Source organism: Euprymna scolopes, chromosome 26, assembly GCF_053919585.1.
Source record: "Euprymna scolopes isolate OS-2025 chromosome 26, ASM5391958v1, whole genome shotgun sequence".
Classification (NCBI taxonomy): domain Eukaryota; kingdom Metazoa; phylum Mollusca; class Cephalopoda; order Sepiida; family Sepiolidae; genus Euprymna; species Euprymna scolopes.
The window spans coordinates 51848382-51860869 of NC_136507.1; the positions used below are offsets into that span (position 1 = coordinate 51848382).

General features: G+C 33.4%; 1 protein-coding gene across 2 annotated transcripts in view; it reads right to left on the reverse strand.

Moving 5' to 3' along the window:
• Window positions 1-3500: 3500 nt before the first annotated feature.
• The window catches only part of LOC145248041 (vacuolar protein sorting-associated protein 8 homolog), a 135162-nt gene continuing 126174 nt past the window's right edge, over window positions 3501-12488 (reverse strand). For both annotated transcript variants that reach the window (XM_080109771.1, XM_080109772.1), the window contains exons 41-43: window positions 10746-10944; window positions 9139-9207; window positions 3501-4401 (exon numbers count right to left, since the gene is read on the reverse strand). In XM_080109771.1, coding sequence (XP_079965897.1) covers window positions 4273-4401; window positions 9139-9207; window positions 10746-10944 — 397 coding nt within the window. In that variant the 3' untranslated portion in view covers window positions 3501-4272. The remainder of the gene's footprint in view (window positions 4402-9138; window positions 9208-10745; window positions 10945-12488) is intronic.

Consider the following 12488-nt stretch of genomic DNA (forward strand, 5'->3'; position numbering starts at 1 on the left):
TCCAGAAACGAAGTTCCTGTCGAGAGATTCACTAATCCTGTGTGATATAACAGTCAGTACATCAGCTGTAGATCTTGCAGAACAGAAACCATATTGCATGCAACTGAGCAGGTTATTTTTCCTGAGGTGGTTGACTACTTCTGTTTATCATAGTTTCCAACAACTTACACATGATGCACAGGTGACTGATTGGCTTGTACTGAGAAGGAGATGACCGATCTCCGAAATTGTTAAATATAGGGCAGACTGATAAAGTTTTCCAGGATATTGGGAAGCATTTCTCATTAAGGCAACATTTAAACAGCTTCATAAGTATGGGCGCTAGTTCTGGTTGAAGCTTTTTGAGCACTATCATTGGAATGCAGTTGGGGCTAGTTACTTTACTGAAATTATTATATGAATTATATATGTCAACAAGTGAACAGAATTTGGTAGCTATTTGCAATTTTGCATATTGGTAAAAACAGACATTTCATTAGCCAATGAAAATTAGTTTATATCTGGAATTTGCTATTATTAAAGGAAATATTAAATCATGCAGAATATGCCATCAATAAAATTGTTTGCTATTATTTTTATTTTATACAAAGAACACACTGAAACTTTACCTAAATAAATTGGTTAGTCAGAATCAAATACTGATTTTTCAGATGCAATATTATTTAGGTGTAACTGAGAATTTGATTGACTTTAATGTACATATTAAGCTCAATGCAATACAAAATAAAGGATCCACTTATTAGGAACTTTTTATTTGAGTTGGAAGTTACTTGAAAGCTTTCCAGGATTTTGTGAAACGCACACTTCCAATTACAAATATTTATTAAAAGTTTGGTATAAAAAAATAAGTTTGTACACATCATGATAGCATGCCTTTTAAAGATCCATTCTAGGTCTAACTCTCTTCTTGAGCTTCATCGATGATCTAAATCATATTCTGCAATCATTTATTGAGATGCATGCAGATGACAACTATCTATGGCAGCACTTCAAAGAGCATTAGTGATGAAGATATTACTGATTCTTTTTTTTCTGACCTACAGCATGTGATACAATGAGGAAAAAAAACGACTCGCTACTTTTAATATGTCTAAAAGCAAGCTTCTCTCCTTTCACCACCAATGCTCAGATACTTTGCCTCAGTTGGAATGAATGGCTTGCTTCTTGAGGGAGCCCCTTGCTTTAATAAGCTTCTCGGACTGACCTTCACTTCAAACCTGCAATATAAGAGTTGAAGAAATCTTTCTTTTTTTTTAATCCTCTTATATGAGGCTCCATAATTTGTGTATTAATTCTTTTGTAGACTCATGTTCATCTTAGTTGTCTCACCATGTTTTGACCAACTAATCACGGGTGCAGTGGAGAGAGGTGGTTTCAATCCTACCTAAGAAGGGCAAAGGATTAGTTGTGGTGAGACAACAACTATGGAAGGCAGTAATTACTGGGGATACATTTACAAAACTCAGCATTCCTATCTTGTCGCAGTTAATCACCTGAAGAAGGCCAGAGGCAGAGTTTGCTGAAACGTGGTGAAACAACCACAACTATGAAGATAATGCATACACAAATTCAATAAATCTGTTGCTAAAAATTGATGGAAAAATGGTCAAACTTTCTATCGATCCACAAAGTACCTGTAAAAAAAATTCATTTAAGGATTTATTTTATGGCATATCAACCCTTTTTGAGGTCATCTAAAACAATAACCAGTGGAAACAATTATAAATTACTTGTAGAACACAAGTTGTTTTAATCATTTTGCTAGGGATTGCGAGTTTGTGCCTCCTCCATTGCATGATAGGGTGAATCTGTTCTTATGGCATATCAACACTTTTTGGAGTATACACCTTCTCTAGTATCATTAATGCATTAAACTTTTTGGCCCATTAAAAACTGGCAAAAGTTATAGGCCATTGACTTAGAATGAGTACTTTATATCAAATTGATTGTTGAATATGGTTAAACGTGTGCTCATTTTTACATTAATACTAATCTCTATTAATCCCTTACTATGCATCAAATGGATATCATAATACTTAGTTCGGACTTCTGATAAAGTGAAGCATACAAAATTTCAGTCAGATTTAAGAGAAAAAGTGGAATGGACGTACAACCCAAGAAAAAGTGGAATGGACGTACAACCCAAGAAAAATGTAATAGATATAATAAAAATGCAATAAATCAGATTGGATTTAGAGAAGCTGATTCTGTAGTTAATCCATTCTCTGCTCAACTTGTTAAAGTTAAGAAAAATTATATTTGATTTAACACCAGTTTTACATGCTGGCATGTGTTGAATGGCTTTTAGAAAATTGATTTCCAAAATTATTTCTGGTCAGATGACTTTGCTAGTCATTTCCTTAACTGATGCCCTTTCTGATGCCAACCCAATGATGTGATAGAAACGTTTTTATTGAGACAATCTCTAGATGAGTTTTCACCTAGGCTAAAGAGCACTTCATTTGTCCTTTACTGATGCTTTTCTTTTTTAAATAAAAAGTTTTTTTTGTTTGTTTCTCTTTCAAAGTTGGCAATGCTAATTATACAATGCTCATATGTACAATATTTTACTGATATTTTTACTAAAAAGAAAAAAAAAATCATCTGAAGATCAAGGAAATAAAATACAAGAGAAATTGACATGGTCACTTCACTTCTTATTACTTGAAGTTTAATTTCAACAATGAAACATCATGAATGAAGTGCAGGTTTTAAGATACATCTGAGCATGTCTAATAGGCTTTGTTTGTCTGATTGTCTGTGATGAAGAAGTTTGAAATAGCATTTTTGGATGTATCAATGCATTTCTATAGAAGGCTGTAGCTGTGTTATAGCTTTGAGATCAAAATCAACTGGATTTGTTTCTTTTTTTTTTGAGGGGTTGAGTAAGAGTCCAATAGAGATAAGGGTGTTGATTTCTTTAAGATTTAGAATCAAAGAGAAGCAGCAGTAGCAGCTCAATACTTATGTAGAAATGTAGATGGGAGATAAAAGAGAGCTAGACAAATGGAGAGAGAGAGAGACAGAGCCTGACAGATAGATGGAGAGATAGAGATAGAGAGAGAGAGAGACAGAGCCAAATAGATTGAAGGAGAGAGAGAGAGAGAGAGAGAGAGAGTGTATCAGGCAGAGGGAGAGAGAGAGAGAGGGTCGGAGAGCCAGACAATAGGAGGGTGGGAGAGCCAGACAGCGGGGAGGGAGGGAAGGTCGGTAGGCCAGATGGCAGGGAGGGAGGATTGGTGGGCCAGACAGAGAGAGAAAGGGAGGGAGGGAGAGCAAGACGGAGGGAGGGATGGAGGGACAGGGAGTGCAAGATGGAGGAAGAGAGGGAGTGTAAGATAGAGGGATGGAGGGAGTGCAAGACAAAGGGATGGAGGAAGTGCAAGGTGGAGGGATGGAGAGAGAGCTAGACAAAGAAAGGTTAAAATAAAGAGGGAAAGATAGAAATGAAAAATATGAGAAAGAAAGAAAATGGGTAAAGGAAGAAAAAACAAAAAAAGTGAAAGGAAAAATAAAAAAATAAAAAATGTTTTTAATAAAAATAAAAACTAATCCAATTTGAAAGTTGTTCACAATTTAATATTTGTCAAACTCATTCTGCAGAATTACAAAACAAGTTTGCCACTAAAAGAGAATCACTATGACATTTGTTCTTTGAGATTTGGTTTCATTTGTTCAGAATTCCTCAAAAGTGATGAATTCCAGTTTTGTTCAAAATCATCAAATCATCAGGAGATGAGTCATAATCAGGAAGATGTTCATTTAAATATAGATTTCCTTGATTTAAAAAAAAAATCTTTGTTTGAAAAATTACTTTGTTATGCAAGAGATGTCATTTTTAGTATTTCTTCAACTGAAATGATTTCCACTATTTGCCAATAAGCTCTCCAGATAGGAAAAGCTTGAGGGGAGACCCCCCCCTTCTCCATTGCATACAGACATGTACAAAAAAAAATCGAAGTCAAGAATTACGGAGGAGAAATTGATGACTGATCATTCGTTCAACGAAAGCAGATGAGGCAAAAAAAAACAAAAAAAAAAACAAGTTAACCCTGACTCCCTCCACTCATTCCTTTTCAAGAAAAAGATGATGTTTGAAGAATCTCAAGTATGTAAGATTCTGGCGAAACTATTTGAAAGTATTGTTGGGTCGGGGGCACTATTTGGCCAAGTAAGAATGACAGCAGAAGACGGAGCGAGAGACAACACAGTCATCACGGTTTATCACAGTAGTTGATCATTGAAAAGTCGATTTGACTGAAGGCGATGGTTTCAAGAAAAAATCCCTGGTCTCGGAGGCGCCAGTCGAAGATTGAAGTTTTCATTCTGAAGAACACTTGTGCCACGCCTCATAGACGTTTGTGAACTACTTGCTTTGGAGAGTTCTGTGAGAATAGCCAACTGCAGAATAAAAAACATTTTTCATCAAAATACCAACTAACAAAAACATCAAGAGAATCGCATACAATTCTAACAAACAAAAAAGATTGCACAAAACAAAAACAAAAAATTTTAATAAAATTTTACAGAAACTATTGAGTGAAAAATTTGAGAAATGGTAAAAAAGAAAAAAAAGAGAACTTAAATTTGTGGGAAAATTTCTTTAAAAAACTCACTACATGGCAATAGATTTTTGCAAAATATTTCAGAAGATTCAACTGCATCTACTTTAGTTTTTTTTTTTTATTAGTTTTTTTTTTACATAGGCATCACCACTTATCAAGGCCAAGAGACAACTCGAGGATAAAGGTTAAGAGTGTACAGTAGACTATTGTACAATATAGTAATCGTTAGTAGTGGAAATTCAGTAAATTTGTTAACTTAAGTGGAATGGCTCATCAAGAACTTGTTTACGTTGGGCTTGAAGACAATCAGATTGTAGTTAGCTGAAAAGCAGGAAAATGGAAGACAGTTCCACAAGTGTGCACTTCTAAGAAAGAAGCTTTGTTCATGGAATCTACATTTAGGTTTAGGCACAGATAAAGAGTGGGGGGAATTATTGATAGTGTTTTCAGATAGTGTTTCTTGTGAACGTTTGGCGAGGAGGGGACCATAAATTTAAGCTCAGTCGAGCACTTGCCATGAAAATAATGATAAAGCAGAGACAAACTCGCAACCTCTCTTCTGTGAGATAGAGGTTGCAGGGAAGAGAAAAGGACATCTACTACGAGGCTACGAAGTCAAAGTACAAGTACAAATTTTGAACCCTATCAAGGCAGGACAAGTCCTTTCTAGCAGCTCCTGTCCAGATGTGTCCTTGGACTTAACTAGCTCTTATATAGATAGAGAATTGCATCAGCAGTGAGATATCTACTAGATCGATAGAAGGATCCCACCATTTTTCCAGCATCCTTGGCAACAGATTTGATGTACGTTTCAGATCAGGAGTAAAGGTCAAGCCCAGAAGCTTGTCAAAACATGAGGCATCCCCAAGACAAGAGCCATTTATTTCAATTGATGCCCGATGGGGATCAGAGCGTTGATGATGTAAAGATAAAAGCTTGGTTTTAGATGCATTAAAAATAACCAGCCACTCTGGTTTGATAATTTTTTTCTGATTTTTTTGTTTAAGTAATATGTAACAATTTAGCAATGAGTAAAGCAAACAGGATGTTATAATTGATAACAGACATGAACTTTCATTAAGAGACGATCACACAGAAAGACCACTTGAGTTGTTTAATCCATAGACATAAAAACTGATTAGGGTGTCCATTATCTGGAATGGACATAAATTCTGGAGAATTTCAAGTGGTGTTCTTTCTTAGTATGAACATGCATTTTAAAGAAGCCATATCTTTTTTTTTTAATGGCTAGCCAATTTCTTGAGTGGTCTTTTCTCAGAGTTAAATAAAATAGTGTCCGAAATGGATATATTCACTGATGACACCACACTTTATAACAAACACGAGGGGAAAAAAACGAATGTCCAAAGCAATGGCAGAAACCTTAGAAAATGACCTTAAGTATGTAGTGAAATGGGACCATAAATGGGTAATAATATTTAATGCTACTAAGACTAAGCTTCTTTCATTTAACATTTACTAAAAACTGTCTCAACCACCGATTGCCATGATTAATAGCACCTTACCAGGGAGCTTATGTGCCAAGCTCCAACCTCTGTTCCATTGCTGCAATATTGAATCCCTGTTTTTACAAGTACTTTGATGAAATATGCTCAGAACTCATAGTACCCGTGTCCCTTCGATGTAAATACTTCCAATCAACCCAACAAGCAGCAGAATCCCACTCCATCACTTGAGGTTCTTAGATGCCAGTAAGCCTTCTAATAGTATCTTCCCTTGGATGGTTAGATTTTGGAATTCCACTTGTTTCCGGCTTCCATGACTGTATGACATGCAGAAGTTTAAATATAATGCGAACAGACATCTTGTTACTCAACTCCCCACAATCCCCTATTTAACATGATCCCCTTACATCCAAGTGGCAATACACCTTGTTTGGGGTAAAAGAGTATAAAAAAAAATGCAATCCTGCCATTTTGTAACATGCATCTATGAACTCCACTAAGCATGCAACACTGTACATATTCATAGTGGTACATATACAAAGGATGTTCCAAAAGTAATGCCTCTTATTTTTTTATTCTGTCAGAATGGATTAGAGGGGAATGCAAATTGCATCGTTATGATTGAACCTATTCATGACTTGAAAGTTTCATTTTTCTGGTGTAAATGCCAAGAGACTAAGAAAGCAGCCCCTATCATGGACGTGCATCTGAAGCAGAAATGCATCATTGTATTCAAATCATTGTATTTAAATGTTTGCATCATTGTAGTCTGCCATGCAGAAAAACATTACACCAATCAACATTTTGGCACCTGTTGAATATTTTACAAAGCCGATACAATAGATATCAGTACAGTAAGGAGATGGGTTCGTCAATTTCAGAGTGGCAACAGAGATGTGAATGACAAAGTGCACTCTGGACTTTTACGAATGAGACATAAAAAGAGGCTGGCAAAAATGCATTGAGAACGATGGTGACTATGTAGAAAAATAAGTTCTGGAGCACAAACAAGTCATCGTAGTTTAACATTTTCATTTTTTAGTTAAAAATAGGAGGCTTTACTTTCGGCATGACCCTCGTATTTAATGACATTGTAGTTATGGTGGATGATAGACTTTTGAGTTATTGACATAATGTTAGAAATAAAACAGTGGAGAGGTGTCACACTATTGTATATCCTATTGTTGACTGAGAAGTGTAATCTGGTGTGTTTGTGTGTTGAAGACATGGCATGGACCACCAGCTCCTGTACTTTAGTTGCATTCACTGGTCCAAACGGTGGCAATACTATTGCTTATAAGGTTTAAGCGCACATTGTCAAAGATCTTTAAATTCAATAACTTTGTGCCATCAGAATGGGTGATTCTGTTGTACGGTTTAGTTTGCCTTGTGTGTTGAGTGTGAATAATTCTCTCCAGAAAATTAATTATCTGGACTTATTTGAGACGTCATGCTGAAATTGGAACCCTTCAGTAAAAAACAAGCAAACAACTACTTCATATATTTAAAAAAAAAAAAAAAAAAAAAAGAGTGATTATTTTCATATTTTGTAAAACAAACTCAAAAGTTGGCTCATGTTGAGACTGCTGCATGACGAAGTAAACTCCTACTGCATTCTGCCTCTCTTTCTCTCTCCCACAGTAAAAAGTAGAGAGAGAGAGAGAGTAGGAGAACTGGGGTATAGTCTCACCAGAGAAAGGAAGTAGACAAGAATATACATGATGAAAAAAAAAAAGAGGAAAATAGAAAACTAGAGTCACTGGTTGGTTGTATTGTATTCACATTCCCCAGCAACAGATTAATTGGGTTTGGCTTTTGATCTTCCAACAATAGCTTAGCCGAAATCACATTTAATTGACGACACTTGTTTAATTGCAGTTGTAGCGGCATTTCAAAGTGACAGTACCATGGTCTTAATTTACTTGTCACTTCAAAGGACAAAGTCAGGCACAAGATTAGCTTTTAATGTGATTAAATCCAGCTTCAATAAATGGGGTGCTCATCCTTGAACCACAGAGGAATATTACATGAATTATTTTGAAAGTGAATTTTTTTTTTTCTTCACTGTTAGAACAATGATTTGTAAAATGGGCAATATTGCACTCTCCACATGTATTGGAAAGATATAGGAATGAGACAAAATGAGGTAGAAGCGATGGCAGTGAGAAAAAAAGAGATGCAATATGGAACATTAAAGAATTTTTTTTTTTTTACAAATGAAACTTATTTAAACTAAAAGGAAACTGTTTGCTTTACAAAGACTAAGAGTAAAATAGTTCATATCAAATTTTTTATTTTATAATCTGAAGTTCGTGTTTAATGCCTGAATGATTGTTTGCATCATGTTGATATTATCTAAACAAGAGTTATCACACATCAACCAGATAAAACAACATACATCAAAGACTTAGGTTCGTTGTAATTTGTAATATTTCTAATACCAAAACGTTTTGCTAATGGTGTAATAAGTAGGACTATGACAAGAGAATATTCTTATCATTGTTTTGACTCTCGAGTATATATCCGACACAGTTAATCAATCGAGAACCAGATCACTATCTAAAAACATAAGATATTAACTGATATATACTCGAGAGTCAAAATAATGAAAAGAATATTCTCTTGTCATAGCCCTAGTAATAAGATAGCCAAAGGAGGAAGCAAACAAACAATTCAGGAATAATTGTGTTAGAAGAAAATGATGTCTGTAGACAGCACCTGATATTATGTAGAGGTCTTGTTGATAAGGAGAAAAATTTAACAATTATATGCAATAATGAAAAGTCATATTAAGCTGGACCTTACATATTTATCAACATAAAAGTCACATGTGGCTTGTTCATTGGAAAATAGATATAATTATTTTGTTCATTAAAAATTAAAATGGGATCATTGATTAAAATGAAAGATTTTCAAGGAAGCAATATAAATCATCATCACAGTCCTATGCACACACAATACTCTTTGCTTTTTCTCCTAAAGTTTTTCTAATGAACTGATTTTATGCAAACATTAACTTAGGTTTGTTAAATGATTTAATTCAAGGACTAATTTTTAAAATAACAAAACGGAAAATCATACAAACAACATATTGCATCGTTACTTACCCTGGAGGGCGTTTTCATAGATTTACGCATATTTTCGAAAGCTCGTGCATGTTGAGGATCAATATATTCCTAAAATCAAAGAGTAACAAAAACTTTCATGAAATCCCAAAATAGTTTTGTTAGCTACTTGTTACTGGAGTGTCACACTTTTTAATCTTTTCCATTTTATTGAAGTTTAGTGAAATAATTGTCGCACATTATAGGGAGAAACCTTTCTGCCAAAAGTTTAGTTTGAACATGTTAAGAGACAGTAAGAGATTAAAAAGAAATGAAACGTTATTTAAACATTATCAGCAACAATTTCTAGATTGATCATTGGTGAACTTGTTTAATGATATTAGTGATGTCAATAGTGATTAATATTAGATTATTTAGTCTGTTCTGTAACATGGTGCTTCTCTGTTCATTCTTGATTATTTTCAACCTTGAAAAACATTTCTCTACAACAAATGGGCACATAGGTGCATAAAAATGCATCAAGCGATTTCTATATTTGGAAAAATCAAGTTCAAACTTTGATTTTTGTTTCTTTAAAATAAACAGTTTCAATTGTAACATCTTTTGTGGGATCTATGAGAAACATAATCTCAGTTTTGAGTAATGTTGAGAAGTGAACCAAATCTTGACTAAAAAATGCTTTAAATTATCAAGCTTTAATAAACCCTTTTCTTACTTCAAAAAGGGGAAATGTAAAATTTCAAGTTTATTTTAATTTTTCTTTTACCATTTTTTTTTTATTTTCTAAATTTAATTGTGCAGTGATTTGAGAGACTGACGTTGGATTAGATAATACAGTTCTGTTGCAAGTTTCAAGATGAGGCTCTTAACATGAAAAGTAAATATTAAACATTAACCTATTAATTCAAATGGTCCATAGTTACCTTTCATCATTATAAAAACATGTTAAGAGACAATAAGAAAAAAAAAAAAATGACATTAAACATTATCAGCAACGTGTTTATGTTCCTATTTACTTGCCTTCATGTGAGAGTAAAGTTAGGTACAAGTTTAAAACATTTTTTTTTTATCCAACTCCTTAAAAAGGGACACTTTGGATGGGGCAGAAATAAAAACTGCCTTAGTTAAGAAGGATTTCTCCACTGACAGAAGACAGAAGAGCTACTGTACTTTGGGGTAATTGCACCAAATCCGGGAGTAATTGTGCCAACTAAAAAGAAGTGGTCTTTATATGTGTGGTTGCCAAAAGAGCACTTTTAGCTAGTTGGTGCAATTACTCCAGACTTGGTGCAATTACTCCAAAGTACAGTAATACACCTTGATCCCAAAGTTAAGAAATGACAATATCAGGAATGTCTATCTTACATAAAACTTCATATTTAATATTACCTCCACAAGTTAAGTAAATATTTTAGGTCAAAATTCTATATTCAGAATTTAATATAATGATTCACACAATTTGAAAAGATATACTAGAAAAAGGCCGGAAGTTACATTGGTCGAAAGGTTGTGAATATGACAACCAAGATTAGAATAGTAGTCTGAATAATACAAATAATTAATTTTCATCTAAAAAAATTCTGAAACCTGGAAAACAAAATTTTTCTTTTTTTTTGGGCAATTTGGTTTTGCAAATCCTTGGCACTGACCTCTTTTGGTTTGGCCACATCTGAACTGGACGCTTGTTGAGTAGAAGTAGAAAAACTTGATGCTTTGTGGAATCTGGTGCTCTGTGTCCGACCTCGCTTGGAGCCAGTACATAAATGGCAGTACCAAAGTTCTTCCCCATCGATGACATGAAGTGAACCAATACCTCTGAGGCAACCAGTATGATAACTGTGACCACACCTTGATCAAAAAAAGAGAGACAATTCAGCATTTCTATGAATTAATTATAAATAGGTTCTTTTAATAAAAGTATTTTGGTGATAGGAGTAGTAATACTACTATCGCTGTAACGGAGTACTCAACAAAAACACACACACACACACACATATATATATAGTAAAACCACACTTGTTTTACTACAAACCGCATAAAAAAATGTTTTGTATATAAGGCAAATATTAGGATGTGTTATTAAAATATAAAAAGTTTACTTCCGATAGATTTCGTTAAATTTCATAAGTTTTTGTTTTTTTTTGTTAATAATATCATGAAGTGAGTCAGAGGAGGAAGTAAGTCTTCTAAAGTCTCAAGTCCTAATACTGCTATTCAAATGATCAGGTGCTAATAATAGCAATACACACAGACGATAAAACGCTTTGAATAATTATGGATTTCAAGGGGGTTCTGCTAAAATTGTCATACTTTAAAAACCAAAGCACCTTAAGTTCTCAAAATACCACAGTTTTGTTCGAAAATGAATATACTTTCAAATATATTAATAAATAATAATGTACATTATATATTTTAAGAGTTTTAAGCAAATAAAGTGCTAAAAATGATAACATCATAAAACGGCATTTTTGGTAAGATTTTGTAATGACCCCCCCCCCTCCGGATTTGCAAATGGTTATACCGCATTTCTCATCATGAAATTCGGAAATTAACTAGAAGAGATATCACTTTAATAGATTCAGTGTCTGAAATTCTTTTGACAGCTCATTTGTAGTGTTAAAAAAACTTCAACATGACGAGTTTGGAAAATTTTGAAAAATAAATTTCTTCGGACACCCACTGTTAAATAAATCAATCTTTTTATTACATTTATCCATTAAAAATAAAAATGTAACTGGCTTTCTCTTGTGGTATCGAGTAATTTAAAATCATGATACCTGGAAAAAATCGTTCTATTTTTAAAAAGTACCTAAAAACGACCTGTAGAACCAGCAGCAGCTACTATCGCTGATATTACTGTAAAAAAAATTTATTGTTTTGTTTTTTTTATTCCAGAATGAATTAAAAATTAAAAAAAAAAGAGAATATGAATATAAAAAAATGTTCTTACATATTTAGTTGGAGTTCATATTATCAGAACATAATTAGTTTAACTAGTGCTATTTGGTTATCAGAATATATAATTTTAAAGCAATCTGGCGTTATTTTTGGTCAAATTTAAAAAATATAGTTGGAAAACAAATATGTAACGTGTGCACTTTTAGCCATTACATTATTTTTTAATCTTTTTTGTTTAAAAAAAAAAAAGAAAAGTGTTTTGTTTAAAAAAAAAAAAAACGAAAATGTGAAATATGATGTTTTTGCTTCATGTGTGCGAGAAGTATACCCCCCCCCCAATATATTTTTTTTGTCTTTTTTTTTTACAATTTTTTCAGCAGGTTATAATCGAATGGACATTAATCTACCCAATTATATATATATATATATATATATATATATATATAAATAAAAGATCAATATTTAAATATTTGTAGGAGGTGCTCAGTTTCTAG